Genomic DNA, 19756 nt, shown 5'->3' with positions numbered 1-19756 from the left:
AAAACACTTTCGGTTTACTTCCTCCCCTCTCCCCCTTCATGTCCGTTAGCCGCTCATTCGCATGAGAGGCGTCCCTCTTTGGAATCTCTTTTTTCAACCGCGGGGGGGGGGATCGCTTTTCAAACTACTCCGTTTTTTCAGAACTCACGTTCATTGTCGGTCAGTTTCCCTGACCATGCTCGGTTTTACGCCATTCTGCTCGATCTCCGGCACTTGTCCCGGTCAGTCCAGCTTATGCCCGAAGGCCACTCAGTGACTGGACCGTCAGGGCGGAGGGGAGCCTCACTTCTCCGGCATCACACCATCGAAGAGGCTGCCCCTCAAAAGCCCCCTGGCCTGGAGCCTATCGCAAAGGCTCCGCGTGGGTGTCACTTGAGGTGGCACCCCTCCAGGCCGCTGGTGTGCAATTCGCCTTTCCCCGTTGTGGGAAGAGTGTCTGCCATCGCTGTTCCGTTGACCGGAAGTCCCAAGCACATCGATCTTGTTGAGGTTCAGATTCTGATGTGCTGACTGCCTTTTGTGAGTGGCGTGGCACTGCCATTTCTCAGGGCTGTCTGCCACTGGTTGAGCCACTTGCTTAAACTGTAAATTGTTATTAGTCTCTCAGGTTGATACTACAAATGCAAGTGAGTTCAGGTTGGCTGGTGGGCAGGTAAGTATCTCCTTGCCTTTCTGGAATCCATGTATTTACTGAGAGGGTGTCTTCTAAGGGGTATATTGATTTTGTTTCCTTATTTGCTGCAATTCTATCTGAAGTCATAGGAGCATGTATAAAAATGACTGCTGGTCACAGGTCAGAGGAAGGTCCCAGAGAGAGGAGCTGAGTGCCCAGTGAGGTCTCTGGGTTGCAAGGGAGCACAAGATTTGCAGGTTGAAAGGTAGGCGGGTCAGGCGGGTGGGAGGAGAAACAGGCAAGTGTTCAGGGAAACTGAGTCCAGTTTTGTGAGGAGAGTGGGAGGAAGAAGCTCCGGTCGGCAGACTGGCCACCCCACTACAGTGCCTTGTTTTGGAGATAAGGGAAGGAGCAGCCCCTTCTCAGAGGGGGAGCCGCCAGTGGCGCCCTTGCAGGGACCCATGCTTTTAGGGCTGACTTTCCATTCAGCTCCTGGGAGCACTTTGCTACTGGCCCTGTCATCGCTCTACACGACCCGTCAGCATTCAGCGGGGCCTTGGAGACACCTGGCCCGTTGGGTGAAAACAGTCCTCCGCTTTTTGTTTGTTTTGTGTATCTTCCAGCACACCTGTGCCCTTGTCATGTGCAGGTAAATTGCAAGACAGGCCTGTCACCTTCCTACCCTGCTTGGGGGCTACCCAGGGCACTGGCTGCTAGAAGCAGGCTGATGGACCAACTGTCTGAGCTGGTGAGGCTGCTCTTCTGTTCTGAGCAGGAATCTGTGAAGGTGAATGCTCCCCGCTATGCAGGGGTCATTTCGTAGAAAAAGAGGTGCAGGAGCTCATTAGCATAACCTTTTTGCATATGCCACACCCCCTGACCTCACCGGAAGTGTGTCAGAAGGCAACACCCACCGCTCAGGCTCCACCGGACTGTTTTGGATTGCTAGCTATTGTAGGGGGGGAGGAACGTGCAGATCTGTCCTTGCAGAGGAGGGAGAGCTTGTACCTGAATAAAACTCGATATTAAAGGTGCCACTGGCCTTTTTTGAACCGGGGGGAGCTCTGCAACTTACCTGTCTGCTTCTTGCTCTGACTGAGGGCTGCTGGGAGCAGAAGGTGGAGCTTGTTGCATGTGCCCGCCCCCTGGGCTCTTTACTGCCAGAGCTCTGCTCCTGTGCGCTCCTGCAGGAAATGACCCCTGCCAACAACAGTCACGGCAATGCTCCCTCTAAACTGTGGAGTCCTGTGAGCAAAAATCCTAGGGAAAGAGGGAAAGAAAGAGGGAGGGAAAGAAAGAGGGAGAGCATGAGCAGGGGGCGGGGCGTGTTGCATGTGCCCGTCCCCTGGGCTCTTTACTGTTGGAGCTCTGCTCCTCTGCGCTCCTGCAGGAAATGACCCCTGCCGCTATGAATGGTTTGTTACATTTCTACTAATATTGCATAAAATTTAGCCGCTTATTGTGTACAATAGAAACTCACAACGGATTGAGACAGAGGATTTATATCAGATACCCTCCTGGAAAAGAAGGAAACACTCAGGCCTTCTACCATATGAGATTAGATTAATGCTTCAAGGGCCCTGATAGCCAACGACCAGGAAGTGACTCAGATTAACCCCCCCCCACACACACACACACAGACAGACACTGTGGAAGTGAAAGATTGTGTGACCTTCACTAAATATGGACAATAGGTTAAGCTCCCCTTGCCTGGGAGGGTTAAAGTTCAAGAGGACGATATCTCAAAAGGAACCAGGGCACTCTGGCAGCCATTTCCCCCCCCCCCCCCCTTGTCTTGGAAAGGCAGTTTCAAACATTCATCCCAGCATCTGTAGCCAATAACTGGTATGGAGCTGGCTGTAAAATGATGACACCCAACTCTACATTTCTTTAAAAATACCTGGTGTTTATGAGGGGTATCGGAAGGTCGGTAGTTCAGCAGTTCGAGACCTGAGTGTGCCACAAGACAGAATGAGCTCCTGTCTCTGGCCCCAGCTCCTGACAACCTAGCAGTTCGAAAGCCAGAAACTGCATGTAGATAAATAGGTACCGCTTCGGTGGGAAGGTAACAGTGCTCTGTGCGCCTCGGCATCTAGTCATGCTGGCCACATGACCACGGAAACGTCTCTGGACAGCGCTGGCTCTTCAGCTTGGAAACAGAGATGAGTCAGATTCGACTGGCTTTCGAGCAAGGGAAACCTTTACCTATCTGCTGGGAAGTGCTGTGTTTGAGTTTCTGGGAGGGGTAGTGTCCCATCTGCACCAAAAAAGCAATCTTTTGGTGTTGAAGCCGTCAAGCAATGGTGAACTTGTGTGTGCGTATGTGTTTGTGTGTGTGTGTGTGTGTGTGTGTGAGAGAGAGAGAGAGAGAGAGAGAGAGAGAGAGAGAGAGAGAGAATATCAGTGCTTTGCCCCATGTGGATCCAGGGGAGAAAAATGCACCCTGGGAAGAGGCCAGAGGCATTCTAGGAAATGTAAGAGACAGCTGGAAACATAGCTGTCACATGATTTGCTTAAAGCCAAAGAAATCTTCAGGGCTTGATGGCTGGTATGTGGCGACTGCCACATCAATAGAAGGGTCACTTACCTAAGGAGATGACCTAAGGAGGTAGACACTACACAGCTCTCTGGACTATTTTCACCAGCAGCTGCAAACAGGGCAGTTCTCATCAGTGAGATTTTTTTTCCGAATTAGCAGGCAATGGACAACTTTTAAAGTTTGAAAGCCAAATGTTGCTCTGAGTTAGGCCCTGTAGGAATTTCTGGAGCCTTCTGTAACACTCAACAAAGAATACAATGGAATGTTTTGATCACAAAAACAAAGGTCTTGTGCGGTTGGTATATTCGTCTTTGGCATTGGCTGGAAACACAGATTTTGCAAATGTCCTTCTTGGCAAGGGGAAAGTAAACTCTAGTAAATACGGTTTGTGAACATTATTAACCTTAAAGCTCCAAAACCATTGGGAATTTTCATGTCTCCCGAAGCACTTTTGTCATGTGTATTTTAGCTTTAAGGTCTTTGTAGCCAGGAACCAACCCCTTTGCTGTCAGTCCACATTGAGGAAACTGGGTTTGCATCTCACTGTCCAGCTGTGTGATGCCACCTGCTCCTTCCAGCATTTCCCAGGGTGGCAGTTCTCAGGCGCCTTGGTCTAGCCTTCACCAACATGACAGGGCTGGGTTATGCCCTCTTGCCCTAAATGAAGGGCGTGCCTCTTCCAGAATGCTGCAGGCTTTCCAGGGAAGCAGACCATCTCTTCTGCATTCACCAAATCCCCCACAGTTTGACCTAATCTGATAAGTGGACTGTGGTCCTCCCAACCAAAGCACCCCTCCCGGCCGCCACCCCATGAAGAATGCTAGGAGACAACGTCAGGGAAGGCCTTGGCCTCTGTGTGGATTGCTTGTGCCAGTTTCCTTGTCATCTTTTCGCTTTCCAGTTAAGGGGTTTTCTCAGATAGCACAGTGAGAAACATAAAGTTTTTAACTGGCTCGATCTGGAACCCCCCATTTGAGCTTTTGTGGTCTTTTCTGTAATCGTAACTGGCTGCTAGGAGTTTGTGCTCGCCGTACTCGCCAAAACTTTTGATCAGACATCTCATCACTCCATGTGTGGCGTGAGGGCCATTCCACTGACATCGGTCAGAAATGGTATATAATTCTACCTGTCATCTGGATGGTCGAAGACGTTTGGAATAATATAATTCCTCCAGTAGGTTGTTTGTATAACGCTTAAAGGGAGCGAAGCAGCCTCTCTGGTGGTGAGGGCTCTGCCTGACGGTCTTTCTCAGGTGGCCATCAAGCTTTTTTGCCCCCGCCCCCCCCCCCTGACTGCCACCTAATATCAGCTGCTGCTTCTGTCACCCCCCGTTTTTGAAAAGGCATGGCCTGGCGGGAGCTGGTCCATGGGGTCGCGAAGAGTCGGACTCGACTGTGCGACTGAACAACAACAACAAAAAGCAGGAAACATCCGTTTGAGTTTTTTGAGGTGACGCTTGCTACGTTCGTATCTCCACGGTTGCTCACAAGCCCATCTGACCTTGAAAACTGTTCTTGTGGCCGCTTCATAAATACCTGCTGAGTGCACAAGCATATAAAGCAGGCAACACGTTCTTCCTGGTGTCATTTCAAGGATGCAGGAGACTGTGCCGGCATCAGGGCAGGATGAACTGCAATCAGTTCTGTGCTTTATTCAAGTTGGTCAATTTAATGCCCTAAATGACCATGACTCCAGGGGATGATGGTGCCTGTTCTGCAGCAAATACAGGGATCTAGTTCTTTGACTGGGCAAAACCAGCCACAAGATGCAATAGCCAAGTGGCACAATATGCTTGTGGTGAATGTTGGCAGGGACCACTGAGATGAACTGATTAGGAGGTCAATTCACAACTGACTGAGGGAGCTCCAAGAAGCCTGGATGTGATCTTCTCAGCATGCCTAGTTCTGATGTTTCATGGAGGATAGAGGTTCAACAGTAGCTTCTAGCCACGGTGACTAAAGGAAACCTCCATATTCAGAGGCAGTAAACCTCTGAATACCACTGCTAGGAGGCAACATGGGGAAGGCCTCAGCCTCTCTGCCCTGTGGTTGGCCCTCCAGAGGAACGGGTTGGCCACTGTGTGAGATGGGATGCTGGACTAGATGGTTCCCAAACTTATTTGACCTACCGCCAAAAGGCTGCTTTAGATAGATTCTGGACTCTTCTTTCTTTATACTTCCACCGCCCCGTTATTTGTATTCATCACCCCCCCAATTGCACCCAAAGCTCTGACCGCCCACCTGGATCATTGCAGCACCCTCAAGGGGCAGTATTGCCCACCTCCCTGGTCTGTTCCAGCGGGGCTCTTCTGACGTTCTTGTCCTCGTGTCAGTCCTGGTATGTCAGGATTCTCTGCATGAGGCTTGGAGATGGAAGGCCTCGAGTTCCCAAGCGTGCATCCCTCCACCAGTCCAGGCTCTGGTTCTTCATCCTCCTCATTCCTGAGGCCATGGAGGAGATTCTGAGGGTGCTGGGGGTGGGTGATGGCTGCTCTGCTTATTGCCCTGGCTCTTGAATGGGAGCCTGCTGTGGTCCATAAGGCAGGGGTCTGTCTTTGGAGGCTCTGGGGTGTAGTGGGGACCATGGCGGGGGGGAGGGGGAGGTGAGGTTTCTCAGCCCTAGAGGAGCCTTCTTCTTCCTCTGATAAGTCAAGGCTGGTCCAGGACAGATCTCGATAATCTGGCCGTGATTCCAGCAGACTAAGCCGATAGGGCCCGTAGACAGTAAAGGGCACAGTAAGCAGATGAACAGGTCTTGAATTCTGGGGGGTCTAATTTATCTTCCTTATTTGTGAACTGGCGCTGTGATAGCCGAGACCTGGTACAACCTTAGAATTAGATGGACTATTCCGAAGCAGGGTGCTGGGGAGGGGAGAGCCTTCTCGCCCACCAGGAATAGGGGCGAGTGCTCAGTGACAAGGGGCAGGCGCAGTCTGTGCGTGGACCGAGGCCCAGTCTGGCCCAGTTCAATTAACGGGATTCCACGTAGCCGAGCGGAAGATGTCCTCTCGCGGCCACGCAGATGGCTTGTTGTTTGGCAGCTGTTTAAACATCCTCCTTTGGCAGAGCCAAGTGTCGTCTCTGCTTGCTTAGATAAAATTGAGAAGGGGAATGAATGAGAAAAGTCCATTTCTGTGCAGCCAGGGCTAAAGTGAATTCTTGACCACCAGCCAAAGAATAGCAGAGGTTTAGTCTCAGAGCCAAACTGGATTTAACCTATTTGGAAAAAGATGAGCTAGCATGCGTCATGCGAGAGGGGGCACTGGGGCGTGTGGGTGAGTGGGGGGCTGAGGAAGGGTGCGAGAAGATGGGAAGGACGGGTGTCATGATCCCTTCCTGATCCTTTGGCTTGGTCCCTGGGACTAGCCTGTGACCCCACTCAACACTGCGCTGCTTTCCAGGGCTGCCAAAAACAAACTAGGGCTGAGATCCCACACGCCTTTAGATCCGACATAGGTGTGGATGCCTGCCGGATCTAAAGGCCGCAATCAGGAAGCAACATCTGGGAAGTGTCCCGCGGTCGTCGCCAACCCGTGCTGCTCTGCTGCAGAAGCAGAGTTAAAAGACACTGGGGAAAGTCCGGCTCCAAAGGGTCCGGACGGGCCACGGACAGACTTTCCCCTGTCTGATCACACAAGCACACTCTCATGCCCTCGGGATGGTCTGATCAGGCCATCGCGGCTTGGTGCCATCCCCCCCCTCTGGTCTTTGCAGTAGGTGCATCATCGCATACTCCATAGGGGTGCGGAGGTGCGATCCCTCGTTTATGCGCATGTGGGAAACAAATGGCCCAACCTCCCCCGGCTTACCCGCAGTGGCACCTGATCACACAGTGACGAGCTGCACCCGCAGCTACAAAGGGAGGTGTGATTTCCTGGTTTGTACTCCCAAGTAAAGAGCAAGATGCAAGATAACTCCTCTGTGTCCTGATAATTTATAATAATTTGGGAGAACCCTTCCTCCCATGGTCATTCAGCTCCTCCTGCTTCAAGAGGGAGGGTGTTATTATCTAGCCGGCTGGATCTTAGGTTTGTCATTGCTCCCTGGGGGACTTCTGAACTTTAATTGGAACGAAAGATCGCCCTCTAAAAATTGGCACCTGGGTGAGCCTGCCTGCCTGCCTCCACTTTCAAGAGCTGAGGCTCCGTGATGCCCCCCCAAATGCTGGCTGTTGGTTGCAGACATGAGCTGCTCTTGGTTTCCTCCTGAACACGGACTGCGTTTTGGCCAGGATTTGCCCACACCTCTCCTCCCGCCAGCCCCGTAGCTAAGGGATTTTTTGGGAGGGGGCCGGGTGGGGGCCACCAGCTAATAAAATCAAAGTTAATTAAATCAATTGTAAATTGATTAGTGGAACTCCTTAAAAGCTGGCCTTCCCCTAAGGCAGCACTGCACCCCTGCCAAGCTCCAGGGCAAGTGGAGGGGGCTAATGACCAAGGCACTCATAGTGTTCAGTTTTCTGGCAGGCAAGTCAGAGGTGGTGAGTTGAGGCACTTTGGGGCCAGCCTGGGAGGGAGGGGCCCAGAAAAAATGCTAGGGGGGCGGGCCCCACGTTAGCTACGGGCCTGCCTCCCGCATGTCTCAAACTAGGGAGCCTTTCTGAGTCAGGCTTCTCCCTTGTAGAAGTTTCCTAACCGGCTTTCTTGGAAAGTTTCAGCAGAGTCTTTAACTGGAAGTCTTCAATCGAATCCCCTTTTAAAGCTGTCTAGGCCTGTGGCCATCATGATATCCTCTGGCAGCAAATTCCACATTTCAATCACCCCCTGTGTATTTCATGTTGACCATCCTGAATCTACTGCCCATCATTGGATGTCCTCAAGTTCTAGTATTTGGGGAGAGGGAGGAAAAACCCTTCTTTGTCAGCTCTCTCCACCCCATGCTTAATTTCATAGACCTCTGTCCCTGCCCTCCTTAGTCCTGGCAAGGCTTCTCCCCCTGCATGGTGGATGGCAGGCCCCAGCCACCAGGTCTGCCAAGGCTTCTCCCCTGGAATGATGGCGCTGGTGAGCCCCGTGCGGCCTCTGGCCCAGAAGGCTTCCCTCCCCCTATCAGCGGCAACGGCAGCAAGGAGAGGGCAGGTAGCGGGGGCCTGAAACCTGCCGGGGGGAGGAGAATCCCTCTCCCCATCTCAGCCAGATACTGAAGCTGAAGCTCAAATACTTTGGCCACCAAATGAGAAGGGAGCACTCACTGGAGAAGACCCTGATGCTGGGAAAGATTGAAGGTCAAAGAAGAAGAAGAAGGGGACGGCAAAGGATGAGATGGTTAGACAATGTTACCGATGCAACGAACATGGAATTGAGCAAACTCCAGAGGACAGCGGAAAGCAGGAGGGCCTGGCATGATGTGATCCATGGGGTCCATGGAGTCACGAAGAGTCGGACTCGACTTGCAACGGAACAACAACAAACGAGAGATTGTAATGGGCCCATATATGCATACGCATGCATAGGTAAGCCTTGTAAAATTGTGTGTTTCCACCTGCCTAGGGGGCCTAGCCTGGAAACACTGCCCTCCAGACTAGGGAGAAGTGCTTCCTGGGTGAGGGGTTGCCTTCCAACAGGGCAGGAGGAGGACGGGGAGGGGACTCCAAGAGGGAGGAGGTGTTTTGACTCCTGGTGGTGTGGGGAATTTCTAATGAAGAAGTCCCTGGGGAAAACAGACTGTGGAGACAGAGAAAAGCAGGTAGCAGAGGAGTGGCCAACGTCTGGAGTGAGCTGTCAGTCCGGAGAGAGTGGGACTTCCCAGTGAGAAGACAGATTTGAAACAGGAGCAGTACCCCATAGAAGTATTACAGAAGTCTTCCATTCATGTAGTCTTTAAGTGTGAGGATTCTTTGATAAAGATAAAGAAACAGGCTAAAAGTAAAGTGGGACCCCATCAGAAGCTTTCACAAGCTGCACTAAGCAAAAGTATATGCTGTAAAATCTTTCACTGTTAAGTACGGGACTCAACACAGCTAGTGAACAGTGAATCAGCTTTATTAACGAAGTCAGAAGAAATCAGAACAAGACAAACATACAGAGCAACAAGATCTGCGATGGTTGCGATGCGAAATGGCTCTTCAGCTTCAGCTTCAGCTTGAGGTCAGCCAGGGACACAGCCTTGATTTCAGCTGGAGGAACCAGGGACCGAGCGACGTCGAATACCACTCTCCCACAGGAACTGAGGAGCGTCGCCTTCTGCTGGTCCTCATCATTGATCTGGTTTGCCTGGAGGTGGAACTCGAATCTGGCGAGCTAAGAGTCCCAGTCCTCTAGGTCTGGTTCGAACGCTTCGAACCATGGGTTGACGGCCATCACTGTTCGGGGTGCAGGCACTGGTACAAGTGCTGCAGCCGCTTGATCAGCCAGGTCTCGTTCTTCTGCCCTGGGTCCTTCAGGGGCTTCTCGGTCGTCCGCCATTCTGGCGTCGGTTCAGCCGGGCTGCCTACCCGCTCTAGTATCCCATCCTCGTCGCCATTTGTTAAATACGAGAGTCAACACAGCTTTGTTGTTGTTCAGTCGCACAGTCGAGTCCGACTCTTTGCAGCCCCATGGACCAGCTCCCGCCAGGCCTTCCAGTCTTCCGCCGTCCTCTGAAGTTTGCTCAACTTCATGTTCGTTGCATCGATGACACTGTCTAACCATCTCATCCTTTGCCGTCCCCGTCTTCTTTGACCTTCAATCTTTCCCAGCATCAGGGTCTTCTCCAGTGAGTGCTCCCTTCTCATTGGGTGGCCAAAGTATTTGAGCTTCAGTTTCATTATCTGGCCTTCCAGGGATCAGTCAGGGTTGAACAGTCAGCTAGTGAACAGTGAATCAGCTTTATTAACGAAGTCAGAAGAAATCAGAATGAGACAAACATACAGAGCAACAGGCTCTCTTTTAAACAGTCCGGGCTTGGGTAGCCACGCCCACAAGTCAGATATTAACCAATCACTATTTACAGATAAGGTCCAATCAGAGTGCTTCCCTCCAGAACATTGCGCGGCTCTGATTGGTGTATTTACAATCCTGTTTGGAACTCAAGCTCACTGCAGAGCTTAATACACAACATTCACAAAGTTGTATGGAACAAAAGTACATGCTGTTGTTTGTTATTATTAGTTATTCTAAGAAATAGACCATGTTGTCATTTGTTGTATTGATACAAACAACAAGGATCATATGAGTTACACTAACTAACTTTAAAGAAGAGTCTGTTTATATTGGTTGCCATCTCATGCTATATAGTGTGTTTGTATTAGCTGTCCATGAGCCTGTAATTCAAAGTCAAATTTTGAATGGGGCATCCACAGTCCCGTGACCACTAACCTGGCCCTTTTTAGACTAAAAGGGTTACTGTGGTCCCGTCCACACGAGGTGATTTGGGCCAGTTGCGGGACAGTTCGGGGGCGGATCAAACCAGCGCAATCACACCACAACATCTGGGAAGCGTGGTGCTTCCATCCCCGAACTGGCCCTTCCCCGCTCAAATCCGCTTCAAGTTGAAACCACCTACCTTGGTGGTTCAACTTGAAGCCGCGCTTCTAGCCGGGCGTATGATCGCCGGCGCCTCCTTGCGCTGGCACAACCCCAGCCCGGAGCCGAACTGCGCATGCTCCGACATGCGCAGTTCGGCCGGCTCCCGATTAGGGCCGTGTTTTCTCACCGGCGTTTGATCGCGCCGGGGAGAAAAGGCGCCGCGGCCAGGGGATCCATGGGATCCCGCCGCGGCATCTCAATGTTGGCACGGCTTTTAAAAGTCGCGCCTTAAGAGGCTTTTCCCTTGCCGTGTGGCAGGGGCCACCGATAGATATATAAAAAGCACTTCAGGCACTGAAATCAAATGCCGTGTGTGGCAAATGGTAACCACATGTGCAGTGACTCGAACTTTGTTCTGCTGCCTCAGAGCAACACGGTGTCAGACTCGGGTTCACCTTCTACTATGTTCTTAATTATGTCTTCAACACCTGTAATATTACCAACCTGGTCTATGTAACCCGCAACCCCCATTCCCCTCCCCCTCGCTTTCGCTAGCTAAAGCAGATGTATCCAGCCGCCCGCTTATCGCTCACCCTCACTGACATTCCTGGTGGGAGGGAGAGAGACTGTGGGAGGGAGTGGTACTTACTGGATGTCTGTAGTTGAGGGAGGCAACGCTGGTAACCTTTTTCCCAAGCAGCACCTCACGGAACTTTCGCGTGAGTGTGTCCTTGAAGACGATAAGACTTTTGAGTGGCTAGTTGAACCATTGTATCCGCCTGGGTTCTTAGGATTGCTTATACTTATGGTTTGCTTGGAATGTGGGTTTCAGTTGTACACTCTGTCCCCGCTTCCACTTCTCAGTCCTGACAAAGAAGTCATCCTTGCAGCATCTCAAATCTCTTCAATAAACCTTCCCTAACGAAAGCCTTTGTGAAGAGTGGGTTGGCTGGGAACCTGACACACAGCTGCCCACCTGAATTTATGTTCAGTGACTATTCATAGGGTGTTGAAATGCTGAGAGACAATGTTTATTGTCAGAATTCAGAGAGCATTTGGGGGGGTTGCGTGCGCGTACGCGCGGGGGTAAACTTCAAGGAGCAACCTTGACTGTGCCCCAATCTTGGGACAGCTGATGCTTATCCAGGACAATCTCTCGCTACCCTGGAGATTGAGGGTGAAGCCTTGGGAGGGCAGAGTTTGAAGAAGGGAGGAGCTTCAGCAGGGTATAATGCCATCAAGTCCACCCTCCAAAGTAGCCATTTTCTCCAGGGGAGCTGGTCTCCAGGTTCTACCTGGTGGTTGGCGGCCCTGCCCTAAAGAGACATTCAGCTGCAGGCAGGGACTCTCTCCTTCATAGGCTCACTTGTCGCTCAGAGCCACAGTAGTTTTTCCTGGGGGGAGGGGGGCTTCTCTTGTTTGAATATGGAGTTTCGCCTTTGGGTACCATCTCTGAACTGTCTTGTTTTTCCCACACTCCCCACAGGGCGACATCCAGCAGCTCCTTATGGTGGATGATCATCGAGCAGCCGCCGATTACTGTGAGCACTACAGCCCAGACTGTGACACGGCTGTTCCAGAAGCACCCCAGTCTCAGGATCCCAATCCTGATGAATACGTAAGTCGAAGGCATTCTGCTTCTCAAATAGCGTCATGATCCACCCCCCCCCCAAAAAAAATCTTAGGTCTGCTGTGTACACTGTTATGTACATACTGTTGTAGTTTCGGAGGGGTAGCTGTGTTGCTCAGCTACTGCTGAACAGCTGGATCTGAATCCAGGAGCACCTTGAGTGGCCATCAAGATTTTCAAGGTAGAAGCTTTCAAGAGTCAAAGCTGCCTTCCTCAGATGCCAGGTGAAATGGAGATTTCTGAACCTTTCTATTCCAGTCTGAAGGTGGGAGGTACATTGCGAAGGAGGAGTGTGGTGGAATGGGCCTGCTGTGGCCTACAGGCCCTGTTCCACCCTGCCCTTCAAGGTTTCCCCAACACCTGGACAGGCTTTTCTCTCTCTGGTAACCCGTCACCACCACCTGACCTTTTTAGGAATTGCTCATTGGGAAGGTCAGGACTCCCAGCTCCCTTTCCAAGGTCTGAAGCCTTGCCCCTCTGTCTCCTGCTGCCCTGCTCCCGGTCACTATGGGGACCATTTACTGCCTTGTGTGCCCCTGGAGGAATAGCTGCTTGCCAACTGACTGCCTTCCCCCTGGTGCTCCTTTTAAAATAGTGTGTCCAAGATGGTAGGAGTCTATGTGGTACAGAGAACCACGGCCAGCATACTTTTTGCACAGCACCAGACTGAGCAAGGGATTCAAAAGAATAGGGTAAAACTCAAGACCTCTATCCCTCTCTCTATATGTGCCCTATCAGATGTTGAAATATAGGACAGGCTCCTGAGCTTAAGAAGTTACAGATCTCTACAGAGTTATCATTACCTTGAAGGTTCCTCCAGCTCTTCAGGCCAGCACTTGGTTGATGGCTGCCTCCTCCAGACCTCAGTTAAGAGTTCTGTCTGCTCTGATGGACTCAGCACAAAAGAGCTTCCTCTTCTCCCTTTCCCCTCCCACTGACCCGGTCAGGCCAGGTCAGAGAGGCTTATCCTGAAGTTTCTCTTAATTTCCTTCCTGAGGCCTCTCTAGTATTTAATTCCTCCAAACCTCACTTCCCTGCTTGGAGATGGGGAGGAGAGCTTGACCATCCCATTGTCTAGACCTATTAGCATTTGTATGAAGGTGGGCTGAGGTAATTCTAGAAAGCAACTGAATTGACTCCTCCTCCCCAGCCTGTTCTCTGCCCAAAGACAAAAAAAATTAAAACTTAAAGTGAAGATTTTGCTCATTTCAAACGTCCAAAGAAAAATGCATTTCTTCACAAGGAGCACAGAAGGTTTTTGTGATCAGTCCACACCTCGAATGGAACTCTAGCCCCCTCCAGCCAGTGCCATGAAGTAGTTAGAGCCAGTTTAATTGCGGCAGCCACCTTGTCCCACACAGCCCAGTTCTGTTCAGTCTTTGAGAACTTTTTGGAGACATAGACCATCGGGTGCAACTTCCCATCCTCCCCCTTCTGCAGGATCACTCCCCCCATGGCCATGTCTGAGGCATCCACCTGTACTATAAATTCTATACTGTACTATAATTTCTATAATTAGAAATTGGCGAACCCCAGGAAAGACTGTAATTGATGTTGCATTTTAGGGGATTCCCATCACACCACATCTCAAACCTTCCAGGAATCCATTCCCAGTCCCTTCCTGGATATTCGGTACCCCAGAAAGTCCACCTCCTCCCTATGGAACTCGCATTTGGAAAGCTTTGCAAACAAGTGGTTCTCATAAAGGGCTTTCAGGACGTCACGCACCAACCTCACATGTGACTCCTTATCTTTGGAATAAATCGAGGTATCATCTAATCAAGTTCATGAACACCCAGGGTGCCCCTGTCAGTCCGAAGGGCATCACCCAATACTCTAACTGTCCGAGGGGTGTGTTAAACGTTGTTTTGTACTCATCCCCTTTTTTGATGTGTACCCGAAAGTAGGCATCCCTCAAGTCCAAATTGGTAAAAATCTGACCCTGGGAGGCCTCGACCAATAAGTCTTTTAAAAGGGGGAGGGGCTAAGCATTAGACATAGACATTGCATTCAGCTCCCTGTAATCCATGCAGTCTCAACCCCCCATCTTTTTTTCTTGCTTAAGAGTACAGGGGCTGTAAATAGAGAGGTTGCTGGCTGGATGAACCCCCGGGGCCAGATTTTTGTCAGTGAACCTTTGCTGCTCTGCCTTCTCGGTAGAGCTCATGGAGTAAAGCTTCCCTTTGGGCATTTGGTGCCCTGGCAGGATCTCTATTGCACAGTCAGTTTTGGGGTGGGGAGGTAACTCATCCGCCTCCTCCTACTCAAAGACCCAGGCCAGCTCCCTGTACTCCATGGGTATTAGATTTAGTTCTTCCCACGCTAGACAGACCCATTCTGCCACGGGGTGGGGCTCTTCCCCTCAATCGGGATCCCATCGGTGGCTCTGACATCAGGGGTCTAGGAAGGTTAGGGTCCCGGTACTCCACTGTATGTAGCCAGGGAATCCCAGGCACCATGGGAAATTTAGCTGTGGGGTTAACCACGAATGAGTGCAGCTCCCAGTGTGAGGCTACCCCCACTGGTAAAGGGATTGTGCAGTAGCAATAGGCCTCCCCCTCATTGGAGTCCCGTCCATTTGGGAGAACACTATGGGCTCCTTTAATTTGTGCACCTTTACTCCCAAACTTGTGACTATGGCTGGGTTAATCATGTCCCTGGTGCAGCCTGAATTGATTAGGGCCTTCACTTGAATGTGCATCCCCCCTGGGTTAATCACGGTAATAGTCAAAATAAAAGAGGGGGGAATCTTATGCCGACGGTTGTTGGACCTGCCAGTTGGCGCTCTTCACAACAAGTCCTGGCCTTCTCCTGCCAGCTGATGTTCTTCTCTGTCACTGGACGAGGTGCCTTCCAGGTTGTCCTGGGGCCCCAATTGCAATTTGGAGGGCTTGGGTTTCTTTCCTGGAGTCTTTGGTCTAGAGCTTTGGAGGGTTTGGGTTTCTTTCCTGGAGTCTTTGGTCTTTTCCATTTGGTCTCTTCCTTCTCTGGTCTCTTGGGGCTCCTCCCTTGGGGACAGGCAGCAGCAAAGTGCCCTGGGGCCTCACAATGCAGACAGTGACCTAAGTGCATCTGGTGGTCATGGTCTCCCCCCGTGCTGGTGGTACGAGCCCGGGTGGGTTTTGACCCCCCCCCAGCCCCCTTGCCCGGGGTCTTCGGGTAGTACATCCGCACCAGGTTGAGGCGATTTCCAGCTTCACAGGCCACCTGGATCCAGCCATTCAGGGTGAGGGGGTTGTCTTGTGCCAGTGCCTTCTCCAAGATGGTAGGGTTAAGGCCTCCATGGTAAAACTCGATGAACACCTCCTCGGGCCAACCTTGTAACTTGGTGGCATCTGTCTTGAACTTGCCTGAGTATTCATGAACTGTATGAGACCCCTGCTTCATTCCTCGAATACGTGTCCAAGCTCCCTCCAGTTCTAACGGGTCTTTGTAATGCTGTCGTAGGGTCTGCACAGCTCTGGGGCTCCCACGTTATACAGCCCCACGAACCAGTCTGCTGTGCGATCTTGCAGCCAAGCCCCCACATAATCTACCGGGTGCTTGTGGGAAGCGAAGGTATGGTCCCATTCCCAGAGGAATTTCTGCACCTGAATAGTGAAGAACACCAGTTTTTCTGGGGTGCCATCGAAAGTCACCTCTGGGGCTTCCTTGGGGCAATCTGGTCCCTGCACCGGGTCTGGTGGGCCCACCGGCCTGGCTGGAGGGGGGGGAGGCGTCTGCTCTGGTTCTGCCTCTTCCTCTCCGTTGCTTGGCTCTTTCTCCATGAGCTTGCGGACAATCTCTGGGAGGTTCCGAATCAGTATCTGGATGCCCTTCCGGAGTGCCTCAACTTCTTCTCGGATCTCCACTCGGAAGTGTTCCACACTCACCTCTTCATTCTGTGCCTCTGCCACTCGCAGTCTCTCAGGATCATCACTGAACGTGCGAGAGGTTCTCCTTCATTCCAGGTCGGGGCGAGTCTTCTTGCCTCATTGTCCCGGGGTGCAGATCCAGGCCAGGTCTTCGCACCTGCCTGGGTAGGGGAAAGCCTCCTTGAGCTTGTGGACCCTGTCTTGGCACACACACCGGCTGCGCTGTTGCCCTTCTGGTCATCTGGATTGGGGATCAGGATCTCGGTTGTTGTGCTGGTCCCTGTCCCCATTGGGATTTCTTTGCCTTCGCTTGTCATCGTGTTCTTGATGCAGCAGTCGAAAAGAGGGAGTTCTGACACTTTCGTTATAGACAGTTCAAACCAGAGTGCACCAATCACACGTTGCCAACCTCCCACCTACATTTTAGGCTTCTAACCCCTGGAAATATATGGTTCACTTATCTATGAAAGTGAGAAAAGCACAGCTTTAACTTCAAGGTCATCCCTGGCATTCAGGGAGGTATCTTGGAGAAAGAGTTTCAGCTTCTACAACCCTGCGGTTCACACACTCTAACACTCACACACACCCCGGCATTTCCCATCCCCCAGACATCATGGCAAACTAGAGGCAGAGTTTGACACACACCTTCCCCCAAGAAATGATTAAAGGTGGGTTATACTGTTGTTTAAAATACATCTAAAAATTAAATTACCTATTTGACAATTAAAACAGATTCAAGCAACTGATGCAAACAGCAGGTGTTAGACTTCCACTCTCTGAGCAGCTTCCAATTGACTGGAAAGGCCCTGCTGAGTGATTCAGCCTTAGAGTGGCACTGGAATGCTACTAGAGGAGAAACCTTCCTGACATGTACGGGAAGGCCATCCCAGGAGGCTAGAGGCACCAAAGAGAAATAAAGCACTTGGTATGCTGGTTTGAGCAGAAAAAGGAAGGTAGGCTCTGCTGCGAGTGTGAGCCTGACCCAAGGCCACCCCACAAGTTTCCATGGCAGAGTGAGACCTTGAATCTGGGTCTCCCACGTCCTGATCTATCATCTGTGGACCCTGGGCCATAAAGGGTTTTACAGGTGATGACCAGAACCTTGAACTGGACTCAGAGACAAATAGGCAGTCAGGGCCCCCGGTCATATGGGCCGGAAAATGCGGGGGGGGGGGAGGCGTGGCTAATTGCTCCGGAGGAAAATAACATGCGGCAGCCCAATCAGAAGTCCTTTGGAGGTCCCGTGGGTAGGCTTCAGATGCAGATCAGACGGCTAGTCCGCAGCGTGGCAAAGAAGCAGCACGGCGCGTTCAAACCGGCACTCGCGCCGCACGGCTCCTGTGGCAAACGCCACTTCCTGTTTGTGCGCATGCTCCGTTGGGTGCTTGTGCGCATCCTGTGGAGACTTGAAAAAAAAAACCTTCTTTGCGACGGGACATGGGCGAGCGCCGGATGCCACAGAAGTCCACCGGAAATGCGGTCAGATGCCCGCCCTTGCCCCGCGGTTTCTGGAAACTAGTACCTCGTAGGTACTCGTTTTTAACTCCGCATCTTCGGTGGGGAGCCACGGGTTCGCCACGGGAGCACTGCGCTTCCCAGATGTTGAGGTGAGATCACGCCTGGAAAATCCGCGGGACTCCCGTGCCTCTCCCGTGGCAACTTTGCCGTGTGACCGGGGCCAGGGTAATGCTCTTGACTAACTCTCGATAGTAAATGAGCGGCAGCATTTGGAGAAGTGGGAGTTTCTGGCTTGTCTTCAGGGGCACCTACCTCTATGTATAGCAGTAGTTCAGCCTGAAGGCTGCTGTGAGTGTGGCCTGGATCAGTGCGGCCCAGTCAGCTAAACTGGGGGCCAGTTCCTGCTCCGGATAGAGATGGCAAAGCATGGCTTTGTCCTCTGCACTCCACCATCGGAGGAGTGGGATCCAACAGAGTTAGACAAAGGTGGTCTTACCCCACCAAAAACAGAGAGTGCTATATTCTCTCCTAATTCCAATAAAGCACCCAAACTCTTGCCCATCCAGGAAGATCAGCTGCTCTTGCCGTGGTCAGCAGTCGAGGCTTTATAAAACAGCAAGGGCAGCTGACACCTGTGAAGGTACCTGGCTCAGCAGTCGAGTGCAGACTTTGCCTGTAGAACATCCCAGGTTCAGACCGCAGCAAGTTCCCTTCAAGGCCTGTTGGGTGCCTGAGCTGGAAAGACCCTTCCTTGCCAGAGAACATCCAGTCAGGGCAGCTCCAGGGGCTCACAGCTGTCGCAATGATCCAGTGAGCACATGCCACCTAAACAGCTGCTCTGCCTGCTTGCATTGCCATCTGCCATTGCTGGTGTGTTTGTGCGAAACGGAATTCTTCCTGCTTTGGCTGGATCTTCACTGACAACTCAACAAGATGGACATGAGGTGACAGAGTTGAGATAGCAGAATGCAGGGCTTGGGGGTCTCACATTTTTCAGTGGTCCTCTGCATAAAAAAGGCCCTCTCTAGTGGTAGTAAACTATCACAGGGAAGAGAGAACTTTCTCCCTGATGCACTAGTTTTCTCCTTGCAGATTTTTTAAAAATGTGGGGAAGCATTCTGAAGTGGCTGCCTCCACCTGCAGTCTACAGGCTCAGTAGTCTTTCTGCAGTATGTGTAGACCTGGCCTTGGGTACTTTTATTATTCTCTAAGGATCCTTCATCTTATTTTTAAACAATTCTGATTAAGGATATAAAAAATAAGGGTATGGCTCGCAATTTAATTCATAGAATAGACTAATGAATCCACTAAGGTTTAGTTGGGTGTTTCCTAAACTTCTGATAACTTTATTTCCTGAATTTAAGCCTTGAGACAATCTAGACCTAAACAGAGTGATTTTTTAGCATGTATAAACATGAGAATCAACATACTTTTAGAAGAAGCTCTCCCACACCGATCCCCTTTGTGAGTCACTGGGCTGTGGTCACAATTGCGTGTCTGTGCACAGGCAAGGTGTGAGTGGATTGTTTGTTTGTTTATTCCTTCACATCCATAGACCCCCCCCTTCCCAGAAGCGGGCTCCAGGTGGGTAACAACATCATTTATACAAAAAAAATGTTAATAAAATTACATTAAAATTTAAAACATTTTCATAAATATCAAAATGGTGGTCACAGCCAGAGGTCATTTCGGGGGGGACTGCGGGGGAACGCAGTTCCCCCCGGGTGAAGTACGGGGGGCGGGGCACATGACGAAGCCCCGCCCCCTGCTTCCGGCCGCCCCGCTTCCGGCCCTCATTCAGCCAGGAGGAGGCAGGAGAAGAGGGAGGGTAAGTTGCTTCCTCCCCGCCTCTCCCCACCCCTGCCTGCCTGGGGCCAGGGAGGGCCTTGGCAGGGTTTCCTCGCACTCCCGCCGGCCTTGCAGGTCCACCACCGGGCCCCTGATGTCAGGGGGTGTGGCATATGCTAATGAGTTATGCTAATGAGTTCCCCTAGCTCTTTTTCTACAAAACGACCCACTGAACACTGAATCATGCAGAGATGCAGTATGCAGCCTCCCAGGCGGGTGGACACTATGGACATGCAAGAGTTGTAAACATTGTGTTCATGTTCTTGCTTGCACCCTTTGGGGAGGCCTGCTCCCAGCGGCTCATCAGTGGCACTAAGTTTCATCAGGTGTTGGAACGGGGAGAATCTTAGAGCAGCAGAACTGCTTGGCC

At 51.4% G+C, this 19756-nt stretch overlaps 1 protein-coding gene across 1 annotated transcript in view; it reads left to right on the top strand.

Moving 5' to 3' along the window:
* The window catches only part of LOC107110446 (collagen alpha-1(V) chain), a 291309-nt gene that overhangs the window by 88541 nt on the left and 183012 nt on the right, over positions 1–19756 (top strand). The window contains exon 5 of the mRNA XM_015411231.1: positions 12083–12214. Within this exon, the coding sequence (XP_015266717.1) occupies positions 12083–12214 (132 nt within the window). The remainder of the gene's footprint in view (positions 1–12082; positions 12215–19756) is intronic.

This window comes from Gekko japonicus, unplaced genomic scaffold (assembly GCF_001447785.1).
Source record: "Gekko japonicus isolate JY-2015 unplaced genomic scaffold, Gekko_japonicus_V1.1 scaffold1287, whole genome shotgun sequence".
NCBI classification, from domain to species: Eukaryota; Metazoa; Chordata; class Lepidosauria; order Squamata; family Gekkonidae; genus Gekko; species Gekko japonicus.
The sequence above is the reverse complement of the archived record's forward strand: the minus strand, read 5'-3'. Positions and strand labels throughout refer to the sequence as shown.